A 23707-nucleotide genomic window follows, 5' to 3' on the forward strand; every position below is an offset into this window, starting at 1 on the left:
AGTACAGCTTGTGCAAAAACTCCCTCTCTCTGCTCATTGAGTCTGACTGGCCCTACAAGAAGGGGAACCTGCTGCACCCGGAGCTCCACCTTCTGCATGCCACTGAAGCTCTTCGGCACCGCAGTCATCAGCCGGACGATGGCAATTCTCAGGCTCGCCCGGCCAAGCCAGCTCCCAAGGGGAGCCTGAGGGATGCTGGAAAAGTGGAAGCTGCTATGACCACTGATGCGTCCGAAGACGATCTGCACCCTTTCCAGGAGGACGATGAGGAGGAGGAAGAAGAAGAGGAGGAGGAGGGAGATGCAGCGATGGCCAAGGAAATGGACCAGAGACAAAAGAAAGAGGAGGAGCAAGGGCAAAAGCGTCAGGGCGCATCTGTGGAATCCGACACAGGAGGCACACTCCTTGGGCTCAAGAATAAGAGGGCTAAGTCGTACAAGGACGCTGAGCCAGACTTCATCATCACAGATGTTTATTCGCTGAAGAACCAAGTCACCAAAGGCAAAGAGTCCACTGCAGTTGAGGCTGAAATCAAGGCAAGACAATGCAAGAGCCCCACAAGCTATCATGGGAGCAAAGAGGCTCTTTTGGAACAGTGGAAACAACCAAGCAAGGAGCCAAGACGGGTCCCACAGGAGGTGCCTCCTCAGAGCAACAGAGCCAATGGTATGCCATGCTACCCGCCACCGCCATACAGTGACTACCACGAGCCACAGGGCTTGAATCTCTCCTTGCTGGGTATCAATTATCCAGTCAGCCCCAATCTCTTTTCTTACTTGGCTCCGACACTGGCAAATAGCATGACGTCCCACCCTCACCTGACGCAGCTGCCCTTCTTGGCTTCCACAGCTCAACTGATGCACCCACACTCAGCCCATTTCCCACCTCTACAAAGCCAGGAGCGGTCACCCTTCTTGCCCCGGTTCTACTACCCCTTGCTCTTTGAACATTCCTTTGGAGGATCCGAAGTCAAGATGGCTACTGCGAAGACTGAGCCCCAACAGCCATCTAGCTTGTCATCCGGGGCTCCAGCACACACAAAACCACCTGGGGAGGAACGGAAGGATGATCTGCACAAGATTCCCACAGTCACTAACTGCAGGTTCCCTTGGAGTGCTGGCCTCAAGGAAAAGCCCCTTCCTCCAGACCTTAAACGAAAGCTCTCCGTGGAACAAGAGGAAGATGATAAATGGTCATGTGATGGCAGCAATGCAAACAAGGCAAGCAACAGCCTACATCAAAGGCCTCCTCCTGTGGCCTACAGGAACACAGTACTAGGGCATAAAGATGGCTCCAGTCTTTCAAGCAGACTGCAGAAGTCTGAAATAACAATGGCTGCTTGCGTTCAAAGGGCGGGTGCTTTAGAGGGCTCTTTGAAGACGAAGTCCTTGTGCAGGAGTGGAAGAGACCTCCCGGATGATCTCACAACCACAGAGAATCCAGGAAATGATCAATTCAACTATCAAAGCAGGTAAGACTTAAATTGTGTACTTGTAACTTTTTGTGGGACAAGATAAGGGTACATTACATGGCTACTTACTAGATTGCCCATCCACTTCAAGCTGGCAAAATTAAGTACCATTTTGACCATTTCTAAATTTCATTAGGAACATTTGTATTTTTAACAAAGTCCAATATTGGCTATGATTGGCTCCCAACCCCAACTGGCCTCTGCCATTTATAGACAAATGTTTGGTGGTGGAATCTTGCACTTCCAAGGTTCATACTTTTCCAAATCTTTCCAGCTTCATCTCTGTCTTGAGCCAGATTAACTGAAGTCCCATGAATTCCTAAAGATACACATATTCTTATATGACAAGAAGAAACCTGTCTGAAGTGCAAGCAATCAAAAAAGAGTGGATCTCGGCAACTGAGACTGAAATCTTTCTTAATATAGACACTGTTAGTCTGGTCAATAACACACAATATATTTATTTATATACAATATTCACAGTATTAATTCATACACCATCTCACTTAAATGAAAACATGTTTTGACATCTACATGTGTATTCCACCATTCATATCTTCATTCATTCGCACACATTTTACCAAATGTTTCTACACAGGTGGGTTATTCAAGAGCCCAATAATACTCAAACAATTAACCAATTCTTAACACCTATTTCCATTCTACATCGGTGTTTATACACAATTCAAATAGTAATCTGCTTATTTGACAAAATCGACTTATGTTTCGGTCGTCGTGAAGGCTACATATGAGCCCAAAAACTAGATGCAACCTTCTTCAGGATGCGGTAGGTTAACAGTGAAACCTGCCCGATGTTGTAGGGTGAAAGATGTCATCTGGCCTGAATCGCCAAATAACAATGTTGGGGATGGTGTCAATGCGGAAATGAATCCTCGGCCCTTCTGTAGTACAAGTGACAGGGGCCTGAATAGCTCATCAGGATATTTCCTCAATGTGGTGAACTCAGTGCACAATGTATTCATCCATGCTACTGGTCCCGGGCTATAGATTAAAGAGGCACCTGCATCCGTCTCCTTTTGTTTTAATTAGTGGTAGATGTTCTTAAGTAACTGGAAAGATACAGCGAATCACGAATTTTCACCAGCATTCCAATTATGCAGCATAGTCTTTCGTATTTACAATACGATGTCTCCCAGGGCTTGGTCACACGTCCACAAGAGTCCTGGGCAGAACATCGAACGCCCGGGGGGAAACTTACATAAAACGTATGAAGTGCATGCATACAATTTTACATAGTTATACATGAATCCACCAAATGCATGGATATTCATCACATTTGAAATCAAATAAATAGAACTCTAGACAAGCCAAACAAAATAATGCATGTATTGGGTTATGAAAAGACAGTCTAATTGCAATAATATTTACAAAGATACCCCATATACAAAGCAAAGCAAAGTTGGAAAAACATAAATAATTATTCCAACATGGTCATTTGGTATGTTATTATACATAATTCATTTTTACAATGAATTCAAAAGTGACCACCTCCAAGCCTGGCAAGTTTCAGCTCCCTGAAAACTGTGGCATCTTCTTCAGGTGCAAAACGTTTATGTTGGTGTATGAGTGACAAACCATGCGAGTCATGGGCAGTCAGAGTGAAAAGCGTGAAAGATAAATAGTGAAAAAAGGATATTTTGTATAAATCAAAAATGTATGCGTGTAAAAATGATAAATAAGTGAAAGCGGGGACTTTTTCTTTCACTTACCTCAAGAATATGAGGAAAAGTAACAGTGTGAACATACTTCTGCTTATCGCAGTCCCAAATCAGTCTGAATAATCAGACTAGGACCTAAATGGGACTAAAATACATTGAGTATAGACAGCGTGTATCCGCTAAAACAAAAACTAATGAGAAAAACCTTTTGATTTGAACAAAAAGTGTTAATCTAACAATTTGAATAGTAATCTCACCTCCCTTGGTAAGATGTTGCATTGATTGCAGGAGAAAATTGTGAGGTAAATTAAATTTGGATTCAATAGGCTAGAAGAACGTTTGACAATGTGTAACAGCTGCATACACAGAATCATGTAAAGCTTACAAAACTTAGAGTATTCAACAAATGTGTCCTTCCTGATCGCTGTTGTTGTTACCGGCTTGCTAAAGCCTTCAGCGTCTGAAAAGTGGGTATTTCTCTGTTGATCGCGGTTACTGTAGGAAAAATCAACTAGCCCGTCAATTGGAAATCTATGGAGAGCAAGTTATCAGTGCCATATTAGGTTAGAAAACAACTAAAATAAACACAATAAGATTGTGTTTTGGACCACTTGGCCGCCATATTGAAGAACTGAGATGTTATGCAAAACATGTGCTCAGCATACATGTTCGGTTATAATTCACACGTGATAACAAATAAAACAGAAATAACATTTTCATTTTGAAATTAAAGAAGTAGAATGTGCATAATGAAATTGGCAATCAAAACTGCTGCTCAGTTGGAAAGAAAGGACCATTCATGAACGGTGCACAGTGAACACCCATTATCTTTGGGAATAGGTAATCTGTTAGATGAACAATATATATGAAAATTAATAACCACAATAGTTCTTCATTCAGTCCAGATAAATTAGGGTTCTTTGCTCTAACACTAACAGATGTCTTTCTATGTCAGTCTGCCCAGTGATGGTGTGGAGAACTGACCAAGTGACGTTTGTGTCCTTCTGACCCTCAGTCAAAAAATGATGTACTAGTTTAGCAGTACATGTTTGATTTCTAATACAACCCAGATGTTCTCCAATTCTAATTTTGAATTTGCACATGGTCATACCTTTATAATGTAAGCCACAAGGGCAGGTTCTGACATAGACCAAGGGTGCACAACATACGGGCCGCAGGCCAGATGTGGCCCTTCACATCATGATTTGTGGCCCTCCAGGCCAGAGAAGTTTAAGAATAAGGTGCCGTCATGACCTAGTCATTTCCTCTATAAACGTTAGAGAGCAAACACAGCATCACAGAAATAACAGATGCTGACAACTTTATTCTCGTTTATTTGTATACATCTAGAACAAAATTACCAAACCAATTAAAACTAAAACATTGCAGCCATTGCTTGATTTGCATCATGAAAAAGCAATTAGGCTTTGAATTTTAGTTCAAAAGGTGAATGGTGCCAACTTTTGCCAATTTCTTACGTTTCAGTGGCTTTTTAGTATTCCTCTTATGATTGCGTTTCATTTTTGGTACTGTAGTTCTGATACTGCATGACACAAAGTTTGCATGGAAGATAGTATTCGATAAGTGAAACTACAATGTCATTTTTTTTTAAGCCTCCAAAAATATAACACAATCACACTTTGGCGAAGTGTACACCTCAGGCATGGGAGTCATTTTGTTAGCATCCTTTTCTGTTAACTGCAGGCCTTAAGAAGTTTCCTCTAACAAACATTTGTTTATATTTTCATTATGTTCTCATGAAATATCACAGGGTATTCTCAGAAAATAAAGAAATAGAACAATATATTTAATAGTACATTTCAGAATGCCCTTTCCTCTCGCTTAATTTTGACATTTTTTCGGGTATAAAAAAAAACTTGCAGTATCCCCTTACATAGTTCGGCCCACCACAGAGGCTTGCACATTATTTCCGGCCCTCCCACAAAGCAGGTTGTGCATCTCCGACATAGACTAATTGGCTAGTGAGTGTTGCAATTAGTCAGGCAGTTCTGTTTCCATGGTGTAGACAGTCCAATGTTGATTTCTTTAATGCCTTTAGTCAGAGAACATACACTGCAATTGCCACAGGGTTAGTGACCATGTGATGGTGGTAGACCCCATAATTCCATAATAGTAGGAATTCCTGGCGGTTTTTGTGTGTGTATGTCGGTGTGTACCACTTGCTCTTTTAAATTGACAAAGCTATTCTGGTCAGCCTGCAGTGTCTGGTGGTACCTAGCATGATTTGTTGCAATGTGTTCCTTCTGGCACCCTTGCACTCCTAACTTTTGGGGTATCCCTGACAGTGATACAAAATCTCCAAATAAAACCGAATAAAGTAAAGTCTGAGGCACAAAGAATATTTCCCCTATGTGCCACCACCTGGCACAGTCATTGCTAGAGTCACCTGATAATCAGCTGAGTTCTTGAGTGTGGGATATAACCTGGCTTATCCAGCATAAACAATAGTCATGTTACAAATATATGTCTCATTGTTTACAGAATTCATTACGTTGACCACATTTTGCATCTTTCAAGAAAGAAGACACAGGGAACTTTTCCGCCAAATCACTCTTAGACCTCCGCGACTCCTAATGATGCGTTTAGGTTTTAGTAGTGTCGCAATGGGGCGTGCAGGGAACGGAGACAAAGAGTTCCCCTACTCCGTTTGTCAAAATTAAGAAGAATTCTGCACACATCAGTTACTGCGCCACAATAATCAACAGGTTCCCGAAGGCTGGTTTGTTTTATGTGTTAAGTCTTTAATGTGGCCCTTTAAGATGACACGTGTTTCGGCATTCTTGGTATGCCTTCATCAAATCAGGGCAATAACTATCTGCTGTATTCTCAAGTGCATAATATCGTAGTGGTAGAAAGAGTCCCTTCAGACGGCGCTGCAGGCGCTGCAAACTCCAGTGCTGGTGCTTCACGCGTCGGGTTCTAGAAGCACCAGCACTGGAGTTTGCAGCGCCTGCATTTCTCATGAGTCTGAAGGGACTCTTCCTACCACTAACAAACTAGCCTTCGGAAACCTGTTTATTATCGTGGCGCGGTAACTGATGTATGCATAATTCTTCTCACATTTTGCATCTGTCATACAAAAAATGTATAAAAATGCGTACTAAGCACATAGGGCCTGACTTAGAATGTGTGTGTTCAATGGCTTGCACCATTGTAAAACTTTTTTGTAAATCAGGCCCATAGAACTAACTAATATGTGCCTCACTCTGTATACTCATTTAGTCCCTGTGAAATAGCATTCATGAAACATATCAAAACATGCCGCCAATATCTTCTGTGATGTCACTTTGAAACAAGTATCAAGCTCTATGCGAATCAACTTAAAAACAAAATAATTCCACCATTATTCTAGAGGGAGTGTTCAGCAAATATACCCAACATGTTTCTTTCTACTCTACCACACTGCAGACATTCATCTGGAGTACATTACAACAGAAATGCTGCTACATTCGGTGGCACTTTGTCTACTGGGGCACCCAGGGCCCTTAACATATAGCCTCTAGTTGGTCAATAATTATCCAAGGCTGCAGTACAAAATACAGAGGGGCATTTCCAGAAAGTCCAGTCGCCATTTAATACATTAATTGTGTCCGCTTCTTTAATCAAAACATAAATCTTCAATTTCCTTAATATTATCCTTATCAAACTGACTCTAAAGTGTGAAGGAGATCACCCTTTAACTCGCTGGCTTGCACATGCCTTTTAAGGACAGGTTCATCTCAGTTTGCAATATCTACCTATTAAGACTAACCTCTCTGATACATGAGCTGATTGGATCAGAGTTCTTTGTTCTTGTCTGTCTATTAATCATGTCCTGTGGTGATGAATATGTCTTTTGCGTCAATACAGATGCCCCTCTAAAGGTATGCACCCTATACATGTATGTATGTTGGGGATGTGTCCAGCTGATACCTAGCTAGAAAGCAGCAGAGAGCTCGACAGCCAAAGGAAGGGGGTACATAGTAGAAAGGGGCATGGCGAGGAACTGCCAGGGGGTGTCATTATCAAGAGTCTATAACATCAGTCGCTGTAGTGTCCCTTAATCAAAGCATAATTTGCTTTTTCACCATATACTGCCTCATTATAATTGGACTTTGGAATCTGTCTCACTGGACCCTACTTCCTCACTTTCGGCTTCTGTGGCCGCTGTCTATTCCTTATCTATTTGTCTATCTATCTATGTATCTATGTATCTATCTATCTATCTATCTATCTATCTATCTATCTATCTATCTATCTATTCTCTTGATTATGGGCATAGAGCGGATGTTGGTACAGGAACCCGGAGGTGCCAGGGTTCCCTTGCCAACAGCCCACCAGCCCCCAAACCCAGGAGGAAGTTCCTGCTGGGTCATCTCACACAGCAGTGATCGGCAGTGTCAGCCACCATGAAAAAACATGGTGGGCACAATTATTACAGCTCTCTACAGACTCCTGATGCCCTTTTACAATTCAAGTGGGTGGGCAAAGTCTGCTAGGCTGCATACCTTTCTGCCCATATCCAAATTGTGAGGCATGCAGAGATGAATGCGGATTCCCTACACAGAGCAAGGAAAAGCAGCACTGCGCAGATTCCAGCTGTGCATCCCGCTCCATGCAGGAAAACCTGTCCAAAATGGCACGTAGGATGCGAAATATGCAGTTTGTCATTGCATGTTTCAACACCCTGGTGCCATTTTACCAGACGACAAATATTAGCTCTGTCGACCTTTGGAAAGAACTAGGTTCGGTGTCTTATTTTTCCTACCTAGCCCTCAGTTCTAGGCTAGTTTCACCTTCTGAGTAATACATAGGTCTAGGATTTATAGCAGTGCTTAATTTGTGGGGGTGTTTGCTAGGGCTCAGCCCCGGCACTAACTTCTTAGCCCTGGCACTTGGTGTCTCAGGCGCCCTTGAATTATGTTATGGTGTTTTGGCAACTTTATTATTTTAACTTTCAGTCATCTAAGAAGAACATATCAAATCAGAGCAAAATGTTATCAATGATTGTGTTTAAAGACACTTTTAAAATATTGACTCACATTAAGACACAACAAGTACATTATGTTATGTTATGTTGATTGGAATTTGTTAATCACACATCTGCCAGAGTTAGTACATCCATCAACTCCAATGAGCCAGTGAGAGTTGCAACTTTGACCCCATACATATTGACACTGATTGGAGTAGCCGTAGATGGTGGCAACAGTGAGCTGGAAGCTGCCCGTCCCGATGCGTCATGAATGTACTAGAAAATATTTGAGCCCTGGTACTTATTTTTTCACAAATTAAGTTGATCGGTGTTGCGAGTATCTCTTATGATATTACATTTATTTGCACCGTCGAAACCTGGGATTATCAAGGGCGCCACATTGAGGTTTTGGAATATGGCTGCTCCATATGGAAAAGGTGTGCAGATGCTGTTTCCATAGCGATCCACACATTCTGCTAACTCTGTGTAAATTTCTCCAGTTCATCATTGGATGGTTTTAGTAAGTGAGGATTGAGATTAGCTCTTGAAGAGAAGGCACTTCCTGGTAGTTGGCCAGTCATTGATCCAGGGTGTCCTTCTTTTTCCAATAGCCAATAATGATACCCAGAGAGACTGTCTGGATACTGCGTGCTCACCGAATTGGCCAAAAGGACCTTTATTTTATGAATGTACATCGAATATTCAACAATCCATTCATTTAGATTTAACAAGAGTAAAAATACTGCATACGACTTTCTGATGATTCAAGAATTTTAATACACAACAATATACAATGCGAGGAGAACAGATAATTAGAGAAGTCAATGCATTTCGACAAAGTCCATCATCAGGGCTTAATCTGTATATAAAACAAAGAGAATACAAAGAAAGAGAAAATCAAAAACCAAAAAAAATGTTTATGGCAAATTAAGCAATAGAAATAAAAAGAAATGAAAAATCACAACAGATAACATCCTATCCATAAACAACCAGTTCATACCTATGTCAACTCTCATGGGGATCAAAATCAAGAAGCATAAATTAAAACCAAAAACTCGGCCGCAGATCCTATTGGAGAGAAATATGGGGAATGAAAAGTGTACCTAAAAAAGGCCTTCGACAGTAAACAGAAAAACAAAAAGGAGAAAATATGGAGCAAACAAAAATAGAAAAAGGCTTGTAATGAGGTGACCAAATAGGTTCGATATACCTCAGACAATGCGCAATTGCTAATATCTCTTCAGTCCATAGTAAGGAGTTACCAGATACCACTACTGTATAGAAGTATAGGAGAAAAGGAAAAAGAAAAAGTAAATAACCAAAGACCTGGAGAACCCCATAAGGTCTGGATCAACTAGATTGAGCTAGAAGAAAGGCACCTGCGTAACTCTCCTTTTTTCCTCAGCAATTGCTTGAACTTCAGTGTCCTTTCCAACACAGGTTCCGCGAGCAATATGTGTCTTGGAATCTGCAGGCGCGTCTCCAATCACCATCATTGCCATCGCACTGTAACCAGATTCTGGCACTGACCCTACGATGGGATGTGTAACATTCCATCTCAAACGTAAAAGTGTCCAGCGTAACGCTTGCGGTCAAAAAGTTGCAGGGATAGACATTTGCATTGTTGAAGTGTTTGATATCACGGTAAATCTTACTGATGGCTTACAGTAAACCCTAATACTAACTGTAACCCTAAACTAAACCTTAACTCTAGCTGCAACCAAAGATTACCCCAGCCTGGCTGCATTGGGCGATTCTGCTTGCCTTCATATTGCATTGCGAGATTGTGTTTACGATAGTCAATCTGAGACCCGCATCTTGATCTCTAGTAATATGTTTAGAGTTTTTTGATTGCTTTTGTAAGTAAGGTGATTTTTTTTTCTTTTTTCTTTCTGCAGTCTGCAGGCTGCCACTCAGCCACCAACCTCAAAGGACCACTCGTGGCTGGCACAACACAACCCTCCTCAGGCAAAGATGGCTAGCTCTGAGGCACTAGCATCCAGAATCATTTCGGCCGGCCAGCATGAATGCAGACGAAAGCCCCTGCAGGAGTCTAGCTCAAACTCTGGAGAAGTGGAGGCAGCCACTTTACTGATCGAGGACCTGTCAAAAACACTGGAGGAGTACCAAGCGGTGGAGAAAACGCTATCCGACTTGGCCAAAAAGGACAACCCTGGGCAGAAGGAGCTGAGAGAGCAACTGGTCAAGATACGGCGTGAGCTGAGGCACATCCACCAAGCGCTGGAGAAGGCCTCCAAGCCTCATGAGGGGCCGTTGGACCTCTCAGTCAAGAGGTCACTTAATGGACAGGAGAAAAGCCAGAACTCTAGGAAAGAAGCCTGCAGAGAGCATGTTCCCCATCATCGACCGGCATCGCCCGTTGAAGACTGTGATGATGAAGACGCAACATTCTACTCACATGATGAAGACAACCAAGCAATTCAGATGATGATCAGGATGAGTCGGTCCGAAAGCCTGCGACCCTCCTGTGACACGCCCCTCGGCCCAGCAGCCAAGGCAGAGACACTGCCCCCGGACCTACGGCACGTCATGGAACCGTACTATAGCCGCACCACCAAATGCGAGGCTGACTCCAGCGTCCTGCTCAGCACAGACGGGCGATCGGTCCAAACCGTCCAATGTGCCCAGCAGCACACGGCACCTGAGGAGGGGCCACTGGGCGCCCGAACGAGTCAACGTGAACAGTCCTGTGGCGGTTCTTCGGTCGAGACAGAAATCCTTTGCCTCCACAACCCACTGAATAGAGACTAATGCACTGCGTACTGCCAGCACTCATGCAGTGAGGTGACTTTCAAGCAACACTGGAAACTATCTCTTCCAAGAGAGACGCGTATCACACCCGGGGCTGAGCAAGAATCCAATTGCATAGACACATGTAGTACATTCACAAACCCTGTGTGGCTCACTCCCACCCACAGTGCAGCCTGCCTTCCACCTTAATCTGTTTTATCCAGCAGTGTCACACAAAGAGGGTGTATGTTCTAGCTCCAAAGAGCGCTTCAAGGCACTTATCCAAAGTGTACTCATCAGCCAACCCAACCAGGATCAGAAACCATTGTATCCCAGACTGCAGCATCCTCTTTTATGTGTGCCCAGAAAAGTGGGCAGGAAGCCACAAGACATGCCAAACTGTGGGCAAGTTGCACCACAGGTGGAATAAGGGGTGTTCTTGCAGAGAAGGCTCTCACCTTTTTATTTCCACCCAATACTTGTTGATTGGACTTCATAATGCCAGATCCGCCAGAGAAGACCCCCTGCCTGGCAAACACAAGAGACACAGGTGGTGCCAAAATGGCTGCAGATCAAGTCTTGTTTCTTACACAGGCCGGGTGGTGTCATGCGGTTAATTAGTATCCTGTAACAGAACCAAGACCTGAAGGGCCTCTGTGTGGCCTTTGAATAAAAAGGATGGTGCTGAAGAGAGTGTTTGGGAAATCACAAGATTGCTGCCATTGAATAGGAATGTCTCCTCTCGCGTATACACTCCTTTTCCTCCTGCACGGCTTTCCATCTCAGAGCTCGCTTCTTCTCCACAGCTTTCTGTAAAGTTCTCTATTTTCCCCTCCCCCTGTGGGACGCCAGCACCATGAAAACCCTGGGGGGTCTGTTCGCTCAACTACAAAAGGCCCTTAAAATAACACGCCATAACGCAAAGAAGGAGAATAAAGACAGAGCCCAGAGACTGGACATGAGGGGAAGACATGGATGAAATGGGGGCTGCTGGAGAGAGAGGCAGAGAAAAGCACTGCGGTGGAGAATGTGAGAGGGTGATGGAGTAATAGGGGAAGGGAGGAGAGTATGTGAGGAAGCAAGAGGGAGAAAGAGACAGGTAAGGGAGAAGTCTTATGAGGAAAGAAAGACCGGGACTGGCTAGGAAGACAATTGAAAAGGAGATAGGTGAGAACAATAGTAAGGGGGAAAGAAAGAAAGAAAGAAAGAAAGAAAGAAAGAAAGAAAGAAAGAAAGAAAGAAAGAAAGAAAGAAAGAAGTAGGTAGAGGGAAGTCGGGTTGTAGGGGGGTGAGAAGCACACCAAATTAAAGGACGTGCTATATTGCACAATGCTGCACAATGAAACTGGGTCGGGCGACGCTCTGAAAATGGTGCTGCTGTGGGTGGACGTCAGCAGGCTCGGGCTAGCCTATAGAGCAATAGGCCCCTGGCCGAACCAAAAACACCACTTTTTTGGCCAATGTGGGCACGTTTGATGAGCTACTTCACTATGCGGCTAATAGTTTTGACCAGTGTTGCTGAATAAATATTCTTTCAAATGCACAATTTGCATCACATTTTATGAAAAAAGGTCCCCCTTAGGTACTATTCAAACTGTGTCAGAAAAGCAATGAATATCCATTTGAAACTGTGGGCCACTTTTTCATTGGTGCCCGAGACAATTTTATGGCCCAGTCCGACCCTGGACGTCAGCACTCTGGTGTCCAATGAAGCAGTCCTCCCAGAGTAGAAATAAGACTCTGTTTTGTAATTGACAATAATGGTGTGTGGTGCTGCCTTAGTCATGTACTGCCGTCTTACCACCAGCGATTTGTAGATTTCTGTCTGATATCCCCAAGTTGCACCATCACGACGTAAAACGAGACGAGGGAGTGAGTGGGTGAGTGAGTGAGTGAGTGAGTGAGTGAACAAGCTTGGAAAGCTCGCTAATGATTTAACTGGATGGAGGTGAGCCTTTGGCGAGCCTTTGAAACTGTGCTTCCAAACGAGAGACGGGATCTTTGTGTTACACTGGGTCCGCCCGGCACTGCTGCTCCTTGTGTGAATAATTTGGCTGTGACTCCCACCCCCAGTGTGACCATATAGTTAATTGTTACTTCGCATGTATTTCACATAATCTCCAAACACCAATGACCAGTCCTGCAACTCCAATGAATGTGAACGATTTTGGAAGGGTGGCCCAACCTCAGCGGAACTCAACTGAAGTGAATCCTTTTTAAGAGGATGCAGCCGGATGTGGGAATTTTCCGAACGTTAGGAATGCGGCTCGTTAAAAGGTTATCAGGTAATATTATCCCCATATATATGGTCGCCGTAAATAATATCGTTGGGAAAAGGTTGCGGCGATATTATATGGGTGACCATATATATGGGGACAGAGGTAAAAAAAATAATAATAATAATAATGTCGCCACAAAAAACAGCCATTTTTCGGCGATATTTTTGCATGGCGAGATTTTTGTGGCGACATTATTACATGGAACCGTTAAAAGAGCGGACCTCATTTCAGAGAGTGTGACACGCTCTTTAGGAGAGTGCGTTGAGAGACGTGGGGCCGGTGTGCTGCGAGACTGGTGAGCGAGAGGCCGCGCCACACCCCAGAGACGAGTGCCCGCGCGTGCAGGAGGCGCGCCCGCTTCCCGCGCTGAAAGGTAAACACTTAAGCGGTGGCGCGGCCTGCACAGTGTGTCTTCCCCTCAGGACATGCGCAGGAGCACTCAGAACGCATTAGCCTCACTGTCACCGGACCCCACCGCGGACCGCTCAAACCCCGCTCCAGGCACACCTAATTGGCTGTGACTAACCACTGTCCTTAACAGGGGACAGGAGGCCCCAGGCCTGCAACGGGGCCGTCTCTCCAATTCGTGCAAAAGGACGCATATCGGAACAGAATCCGAAAGTTCGAGAAAGGGGAAGTGCGACTGTGCGCACACCTTGCTTCCTTTCTGTTTAAAGACGGGGACGTTCTTAATAACCTTTTATAAGAACAGAAGGTTGAAAGGAACGGCCAGAGTTGCTCAGCACTTGAGTAATGCCGGGCCCTCGTGTGCCTGACTTTTAGTACTCAGCAGAACTTCGTAAATACAGACCAGGATATCCCATGATATATTTCATACATGGTGGGCTGGGTGGTCACATGGGGGTGTACACGCAGGGCTAGTTCCAGCGATTTAGTACATGCAGGATTCGTGTTCCTCTCGATGGGGCAATAAAGGTCAGATTGCTCCTGGGTAGATTTGGAACACGCAGCCTGGCCTGTTCCCTGCAGTTCTCGGGGGATTCGTCGTACACGAGAGCCCCTAAAGGTCTGGTAGCATGTCCGTGATGTTTGGTAAATGCCATTCTGGACGCCTCAGAGATTTTTCCTACTCACAGGACTGGCCATCCTGGAGTTCGGCGCGGGCAAGGCTGAATATGTCGTTGGTTTGTTGCACACAGTACTGGATGGCCCAGCAGTTTGGTGCATGCTGGATTCCCCAGAGGTTTGGTGCCTTTCAATACGGAGTATTCCAGTGGTTTTGTACATAAAAGAATGTCTTTCATGGTCTGCAATACACGGTTTGTGAAGGCTTGGATGGGCTTATAGGGCAATGCCCGAACCAAAAAAACGCCAAATGTTAGTGTGGGCCAGTTATTTTGGTCAAAGTGGACCACTTTTTTGGCCAACGCGGACCAGTTTGAGTAACTTCACTATGCGGCTAGTAGTCTTGACAATTGTTGCAGAATAAATATTCTTTAAATTAAACAATTTGCCTTACATTTTATCAAAAAACTCCCCCTTAGGTACCATTCAAACAGTCTGTCACAAAAGGAATGAATTGCCATTTGCAGCTGTGGGGCACTTTTTCATTGGTGGCTGAGACAATTGTATGCACCAGTCCGACCCTGGTTTTGGGTGTCCTCGAGGTTTCTTCCATGTAGCATTATATATTTACGCATGCTGCGCGAGATGCTGCAGGGTGTCGGCATGCAGTAGTGGCTACCCCGAATGTTAGGTACATACAGCATTGAATGCACCGGAGGGCTGATGCCTGCAGTACTGGATACCCCAGCAGTTTGCTAAACTCAGGACTAGTCCATCCAGAGGTGTTGGAAACTCAGCACTGGGTGTGGCAGAGAATGTTTACACATGACCCAAAACGACCTTTGCATATGGTCCTGTGGGAGTAAGTACCAGATACTATATTCTGAATGCACAGTTAGAAAAATGTATAAGGAATAAGGCGAATCAAGGTTTCTTGACTTAAGAGGCATGCTTGTGTTTCTGAGGTGGATTGGATGGATGGATGGATGGACGGACGGATGGACGGACGGATGGACGGATGGGAAAATATACAAGGGTCAGCTGTGGTATGAGTCTTTGGGTAGAGATACCAAGGTCGGACTGGGACAAGAAATAGGCCCGGTCACCCTAAAAAAGTGGCCCACCCTCGCCTCAAAAAAGTGGCCCACCCCTCGCCTCACGACCTTTGACTTGTGATGACATCACCGTAAGTAATGTCATTTGACCCCACCCCAAAATAACATCCCGGGAAGTGCTGAAACACGACCTTTCACCTCTTGACAAAACAGGAAGTGGCATCAAATGACATTTTTGCTAAGTACACTACGAACAATATGGTTACGATATCACTGTAAAGTGATATATATTTCATACAAGAATGGATCACCATATGTATCATTAATATCTCTGTGTATAGACCCATATTACCAAATTACTGTGAATGCAAGCAGATGTCCAAGGAGAAATGATAATATGTTATTGTATAGCATTTAGGCTTACGCTCTTTTTTATATAACAAATATGCATACAATATCACCCAACCTGTGTTGGTAGTCATTTATCGACCTAAGAAGCATGAAAGGCTTTTTGGAAAAAAAGAAAATGTGAAAAAATGCAAATATTTATTTTTCCCAGGCGTGCCCAGAGACCATCGTCGCTGGGGTGTGGGGGCCGGTTTCTGGCCACGCCTGCGCCGGTTTGGAAAAAAAGTTGAAAAAAAAGATTCTTTTTTCAAAATATTTTTTTCCAAAGCGTACCAGGCGTGGCCAGAAACCGGCCCCCACCCCCCAGGGACGATTTCGGCCCGGCCACGGGCCGAAAGGCCAAGGGGCCAATCCGACTCTGAGAGCTACCAGTGGTGACCACGGAATGAAAGCAAGGATGGCAGAGCACCAAGCTCACAGGGCACCTGGTGAGTCAAGTGTGATGCCCATCAAAGGAAGGAGACCACGTCTGTCTCATTAAGGGCTGGTACGTCGAGCTAGGAGAGCCCTGGCTCTGCCCTTTCCATGAAATCTCTGGCTCCCCCGGGTCTACTGGTACAACGTCCAGGATAAGAATGTTCATTGTTAAAATGGCTGTCCTCTCATGATATAGATCTGCCCCTTTACGATACTTTATATGCCCTCTGAAGTTGAAGCCTGCCAAGTCCCACTTGCCTAGCCTCCTCCACCCGGGTTCTGTGTGATGTGTATGCTCCACTTCGCCTTTTGTGCTCCTGCCTACCAGCATTGATGGTAATGTCATTGTTTCCTTCGCCTGCGTGTGCCTCTGTGCCTGGTTCTAGCAGATCGGCCTCTAACGCATGTGTGTGCCTCCCCTACCTCTGCCAGGCCAGAGGTCTTTGCACAGAAATGCTTGCACCCTCATTGTTACTAGCCATGTCCTATGGTCAGAGCTTTAAGTGGGCCGGGGCTAGCCAGGCCTGAGTCCTGGGGATCTCCAAAAGCCCGACAATTACTTTTTTTTTTTACTTTCTGTGTGCGGGATTCAAACCTGCACACTGCCAGCAGCTAGTCATTGTCCCGTTGCACTGTGCAATTACTTAGGCGGTGGATTTCGTTTGTTTCATTCAGAGACTGCTTGACACATAAAGCCCATAATGGGTGTTATATGTCAAGCAGTCTATTGTATAAACAAAATAAATTGTGCACCTATGAAACAGCACAGTGTGCCGCAACACTGGTTTGTCAGCAGCAGGGGTCGTTTTGGAATCCCTAACACGGCACAATGAAAAAGAGCAATTTCTTCTTTTTTTTGGGGGCCCCTGCTGGCGATTCAAACCCAAACCCTGTTGATGACAAGCCAGTGTCACATCGCACTGTGCAATTTTGTAGGTGCTGGATTCTATTGGTTTCCTTCAGTTGACTGCTTGGCACAGTGTAGCCAATGAAACAAAATGAATTAAGCACCAATTAAAACAGCACCTTTCAATCCGACACTGGCTTAGGGTTCGGGGGAATCCCCAGTGTGAAACAATAAAAAAAGTAACCTGACAACTTTTCTTTTTTATTGTCCTGTGCTGAGGACACACAGGCCACGCCCATCATTTAGGCCACACACTCTCATTGCAGCCTCCCCCATCGATTTCTCACCCCCACTTAAAGCACTGCCTAGGGTCCAGCTGATACGCCCCAGCCTCCAATGGGCATTGCCTTGTTGACTTGCTCCCTCTTGCACCATCTGCACTACGACAATCAGCGGCCTGCGGATTCTTTGTGTTCACTGTTGACCTGCTATTTATTTCATGTAGAAAACGTTCGAAAAATGTACAAATAATAAACTCCTTTCAAGTGAACTGGCCTGCCTGTGGTCTCTTTCGTCATTGGTTCCTGAAATGAAGACCTTTGCACACGTGGATGGGTCAGCAGGGATCTTTCTTAAGATCTTATAGCACAGCAACCCCCAGCACAGGCGGTAGCCAACTCTTCCATCTCCAACGGACACTTTCCTCTCCCCAAGGCTCTGGCCGGGAATGTATGCCAATGTTCCATCCATAGATTCCATAGCCAGGGCACATTACACAGCACAGAGAAAGACCCAATATAACAGTTCCATCCCATCTCTCCTTTCATCTTAGCCGTACTAGTCGTGAGAGACGGTAGGGAGCAAGAGGCCCTCGATCATCTGCTGTGCTCTTTAACATGCACCAGAGAGGATTCTGGGATGTGCATTGCTTCCATCTCATGCATAGCCCCACCTGGGAACATTCTAGAATGTGCAGTTCTGGTCTCGTCCCTATACCCATCATACAGTATTTAGGAATATGCACTCCTTAGATCCCCTCCTCAGGGCACAACTCATAAAAAAAAGTTGGAGGGCTCATTACTATACAGTGGGAAGTGACGTCACATGTAGTGAATATATCTTGAAGTGAAATATGGAGTAAAAAGTATATGGGTCTTTCTGTCACTGAAAGTGCACTTTATTGCTTTCGTTCTGAGCAGAATAGGTGCCCCAACCAATGATTTTAAGAAGTTAAATGAAAAGTGTGCAGGCTTTGCTAGAGCTTCTGCAAATTGTGTTAAAATACAAACAATATTGTAAAACTACTTTTAAATTGAAAGGCAATAGAGGAATCACTCTGGTAGCTGAATTGTAATTGTAATGTATTCTTATTTATATAGAGCTTAACGCCTAAGTGCTTAACATAGAAAATATATAGTACAATACAATGAAAAGATGAAAATATCAATGAATCAATCATAAAGAGAGAAAGTGCTCTTTAAGCTGGGATTTCAAGAGGGAGAAAAAGAGAAGAGAGCAAAGAGAAAGGGGGAGCGCATTCCAGTGCTTGGGAGCCAGGAGGAAATATGAACAAAAACGGGGGGTGGGAGGGCACAGTGGGGACAGGGGACAAGAAGAAAAAAGGATTGCGAACACCCAGATCACAGAGGGAAATAAAAAGAGACAAGCAAACAGAGACAGGCAGGAACTAAACCATAAAGACATGATAGATATGAAATGTGATTTATAACGCGCTTAATACCCAGAGGTTTCGTAGCGCGGACCTAGGGTTCGAACCTGTGTTGTTCCGTGTCATTTTGCTTCCAAGGCGAGCACTTGCCCCTGAGATATCCTCCCGGGATAAGAACAAGACGCAATAAATTAAGAAGGAGACAAGCATCAAAAGACAGCCATTGTAGTTGGCGAAGAGAAGCAGAGATAGAGTCCCTAGGGGAGAGAGAACAAAACATACAAATAGAAGAAGAGTAAAATAGATGTAAGGGGAGCGAGATGATAAGGTGACCAAGGAGTAGACTAGAACTGTCAGAAAAGGCAGTAAAATATAAGAGAAGATATAAGAAGTTTAGAAGCACGAAGTGTGAGAAACCGGCGCGCCCTACGAATCTTAAAAAGCTGGAAGCGGCAGGAGCGTGCAATAGATGACATATGGGAAGACAAGGACAATGAAGAATCGAAGAGAGCAGTAGATGAGATGGAAAGAGACGAAGCGGGAAATGAGATAAAGGAAGCAGGGAGAGGCGGAGGAATAGTAGACACAGGCAAGAAGAGAACCTCGGTCCTGGAAGGATTAAGATGTAAGAAGTGCAAGGCCATCCACAATTGGATGGAGAGAAGACAAGCAGAAAGGGAGGAATTAATGTAATCAGAAAATAAGCTATCTAGAAATATTCCCTGCATAACAAACTCTTAAACTGAGACATTTCACGCATGTTTTGACCCCATTCTGATGAAGTCCCCGCAGGTACATTTTGGGCAGGAGAACCTGAAGCCCTGGGGTCGAATTTCAACTTCAGCCAAAATGACCAGTGCACAGTTCAGGCAAACACGCACTTCTTGACACATGAATTCAGTTGAAGGGATAACACTACCTTTTGACTCCCACATTCAAAAACACTCAAGCGGCCGCCCTCTCACAAAAATGTGTGCCCGCCGCCCACTCACATCCGTGCTTGGCTTGCAGTCCTCATATGTACACCTGCACACAGGAATTCTGAGATGTCCTCTCATCTCCTGTGTACACTCACTAGAAAGTAGCCAGGGATGTGTATTCAGTTCCATGTGTTAAAATTGCAGCAAAAATGGCCGTGGACACAAAATATTGCGGCAAAAAGGCAGTGGTTTTGCTGCCACAATTCATGTAAAGGATGCGGGGGACAGCCCCGCAACCCCCCCTCTCCTTAAATGGTTTAATGGGGTACACCTTTACCGGGTCAAACCACAGCATTTTTTGTAGAGGTGACATTTTTGTCCGATTTTATCACTGCATACCGTGTATTCGATATTATGTGGGCACCCACATGCAGGCAGGCTGAGATGTTCTGCCCTTTGATCTCCTGTGCACAAGAACCACATTTATGGTTGTGTAGCCATTTGATCTGAATTGCTGTACACACAAAGCAAAGGGATTTTATGGATTTTATGGATGTGCAGCCCTGCAATCTTCTGCGGCCACCCACCAGCCTGTTCGGTGATGTGTGCAAATGTTCTATATACAGTGCTTTGGGGAACGCTCTAGATTAATACATTATTATTATTGCTAGGAGGGGGCAAATTATAGTGTAGTGGAGACACTTATAGTTGGTGCCTTACTCTGACAGCTACGCCCAATGAGAATGGCTACACAAGAGCAACTGCAAACAAAGTCTGGTGGGGACCAATTCTGTCAATAGGGATTTACGGATATGACGTCCGTTCATCGACAGCAATTATATCGAAGTACTTCACTTCGATAGAATTCCGTTGTAAACTCACCTAAATATATTTGGGGGGGCAACAGGGGGGAAAGGGGTGTGGTAGGGTAAGGGTGTTGAGAAAGGGGAGGCTTGGAGGGCAACCCTCTCCAAATAAATAAACAAAATTTGATGAATTTTGTCAGCAAAATTCCTTCGAAGTAAAGTACTTGGAAGGAATAGCTTTTGGCAAAACATAGAACTTGATTTAAGGTTGCAAGGCAAAGGGCTAGTACATACATACTGGACCCAGGCTCTCAATATTAAACATAATTTCATGTCCTCGAGGGTCTGTCCCTGGAATGTGCTTCTACTGTAACCCCTTCATCACCTGCTGTACATCATTCAACCCAACAATGTTCTTATACAAAGGCACTTAACCATAGGACTGCCTCTGCTCGCTCTGTTATTGCCTACTTTATAAGTCATTTCTGTTAGACATGATACCCTGTTCTTAAATAAATACACATACAAAATACTGACTGCATGCTTTTTGGCTGGGCCGGTTCTAGAATCGGTGAAACACTGTACAGCAGAAGACATGTGGTGCATATGTACTGGCATCACCGGAAATCACCATACAAAAGATGACATCACGGGGAGTGAAATCAGCCTTAGATACTTTGCAGCATCATGGAAAGTTTAATTTAAAGAATTTGCTATGAGTAATTCAATAGACAAATGATGTTGTGATATGCCTATGAATGGTCACTATCATTTTTTGTTTGGGCTATTAGGTGGCGCTTGTAACACCTATACGCCAAAACTATTGCATTAGAGTACATATATGGAGAAATGGCATATGAGGAGGGACACACAGGGGCCGATTCAGGGAATTTCCCACAGAAATCCCACAATGGCCGCGCACCGAGAAGGACACTGCACGAGCCTGTTCGTAGAAGAAAAAATGTGCGCCCCCCGTATTCATGGAATTGTTCATGCAAAGTAATCGTACACGCCCCCAACATGCCCAAACGCAAAGCAGAAAACTGCCAGATCAGCTACCTTTGAGCACCCCCACTGGGCGCGAATACATGCACCCTTCAAACAGTGCGTGGGTTCACCCATAAACCGTCCTGGGACACAGGAGACCCTGCACTTGGTCCTCCATAACTGTATCCGGTGACCCGACAATATGCGTATAAAAAATCGTAACTCTGCAATGACTCAGGAAATCTGCGTGCGTACCCACGTGAAACGTCCCTGCACCCAGCTATACTGCTAACGCACACCCCTAAGTTACATCAGAACCCACCGATTGAGTACACGCAGCCCGAAATCCGTCATGCGACCCCACCTCCGTGCTGAAAATCCGACGCGCAAGTGTACTTACACCTGCCTTCGGTGGCAGAGCGTATGAAGGATTTGCGTGGCCATTTCCAAGACCAGACGTTGCGAAATGGAATTTATGAATACGTCTCGAGCCGCGCAATAGTGAGCATGCGAGGGACTATCTGCAGGCCGTCCCATGGAACATCCACTTTTTTTCAAGTTCTTCCCCATTTTTAGTGTTCCGCCCCTTCCCAGCCCTCTGCAGAGGCCACAACCACGCTCTGCTCGGAGTCTTGCACAAGGCCCTTGATGGCTCGCATAGACATGCCGAGCGAGTGCAAAATCCACACAAGTCCAGGGAAAATACCGCTCATTCGGTTCCATGAATCGATGAAGGCGGATATGTGCGCAGTTGCGCGCGCAAATGCCCTATTTTCGGCACAGATAATTCCATGGATCAGCCCCACAGACTGTAGGTATTGTTTTGATATTTGCCCACCCATTGACTGCCATAGCCATGCTAATCCCTATTACCATTCCCACCCAGATCATACCACTCCACGCACAAACCACCTCCTCATGGGAACTCTTTGAGCTGCTTGAATCAAGCATTATGATCAAACTTTGCACTCAACGTGCCTGCTAGTGTTTTTTTTTTCAAAGCAGCCTTCTGAGAGTTAATGACTTAAGTGGAGTTGTAAACCTGCTACTGGTGTAATACAAATGTCAGACAGGTCTGCCTTCAGCCACTCAATGTACATGCACTCTGTATGTCCTTCACTGAAGTCCTGTTAAAAACAAGCATTGGAAAAGCCAACCATTTTGGCTTGTTTCTAAGCATTAGGCATTTGCCAGGCACTGCTATTAGATGCGGAGGTACTCACACCATTTTGCACCTGCTTCCATCAATGGCCAGTTAATACCACTATGGCTGTGCCTGGCAAGTGCCTTTCTCATACCTAAACAAAAGCCCAAACTGTTGGCATTGCCAATGCTTGTTATATATGGAGCAAACCTAAAGTCTGCAAAATTACGATTGCAACTTTTTCAAACAACGCACACTATAAAGGTGTTCACTTCTACAGACTCATAGTATTGGCATAAATGGGTGAAATGATTCTTATCACACAGGATGGCAGTGAAGATTATTTAGTTACATAAACTTAAGATCGGCAGTATGCCCCACCGGCCTTGTCCACAGCTCCTTTCATCTGATCAGATAAACACTGACATTCTTATTCCACCCTTGTCAGTTCCACATTCCACATCCAACATTCCAAGTAGCATCACAAATCCCCTCTTTCCATAACAGCAAACATAATAATAATAATAATAATAATAAGGAAAAGCAGAAAATGAAATGAACAGATGCCTGAGCATTATTAAAAGCAACAACCTAAAATGAAAAACTTATCTAAGAACATTACATTGGAACTGAATAACTGCAGTGATGCACAGATAGTTAACCTAACAGTCATGAATGCTGAGTGATACTTTGTGAAAGCACAGTTGAGCACGCAGATCAAGTTTTTTCATTCCACATCATCTTTTAAATACAATGGTCTCCCACACTTCCTACTGTGGACCACCCTCTTACTGAAACACTTCAAATTGTCAGTCTTGTGCAACACACAAGATTGCTTGCTCACGCCAGATGGCTTACTCCTTATTGAATCACTCACCATCTCCTTCACCTCCTTGTTGACTTTACATACCCTATTCATGTTCCACACTCGCCCATCAGACACCTTCCCGAGGCCATGCCATTTCTTAATACCATAATGGGCACCGACCATCTCAAACTCCCTTCCATTCTATTATGAGTAAGTTTTATGCACACCCAGTCCCCTTCTTTAACAACAACCTGCTTGGCCGCTTTCCTCAAATAAAATGTAGCCTTATTGCTCAATTGTCTAGCAGTTATACTCTCCTTGACATTATCTAAACCAATATTCCTTTGACACACCCTACCTAACCAACCTGGGCAGATTCTTGTGTTAGGCTTCCTTCCGCTTAACATTTCAAAAGGATAGATACCTCTTGTAACACGGGGTGTGAACCTGAATGCTACCATAGTGTCC

General features: G+C 44.5%; 1 protein-coding gene across 1 annotated transcript in view; it reads left to right on the plus strand.

The window, feature by feature from the left end:
• Positions 1-17455, plus strand: part of PRR35 (proline rich 35) — a 165321-nt gene extending 147866 nt beyond the window's left edge. Inside the window, exons 2-3 of the mRNA XM_069646900.1 lie at positions 1-1471; positions 10021-17455. The exon at positions 1-1471 is cut by the window's left edge and continues 266 nt beyond it. Coding sequence (XP_069503001.1) covers positions 1-1471; positions 10021-10894 — 2345 coding nt within the window. The 3' untranslated portion in view covers positions 10895-17455. The remainder of the gene's footprint in view (positions 1472-10020) is intronic.
• Positions 17456-23707: the final 6252 nt, after the last annotated feature.

The sequence above is a fragment of the Ambystoma mexicanum genome, chromosome 2q, assembly GCF_040938575.1.
Source record: "Ambystoma mexicanum isolate Mex_15411 chromosome 2q, UKY_AmexF1_1, whole genome shotgun sequence".
Lineage (NCBI taxonomy): Eukaryota > Metazoa > Chordata > Amphibia > Caudata > Ambystomatidae > Ambystoma > Ambystoma mexicanum.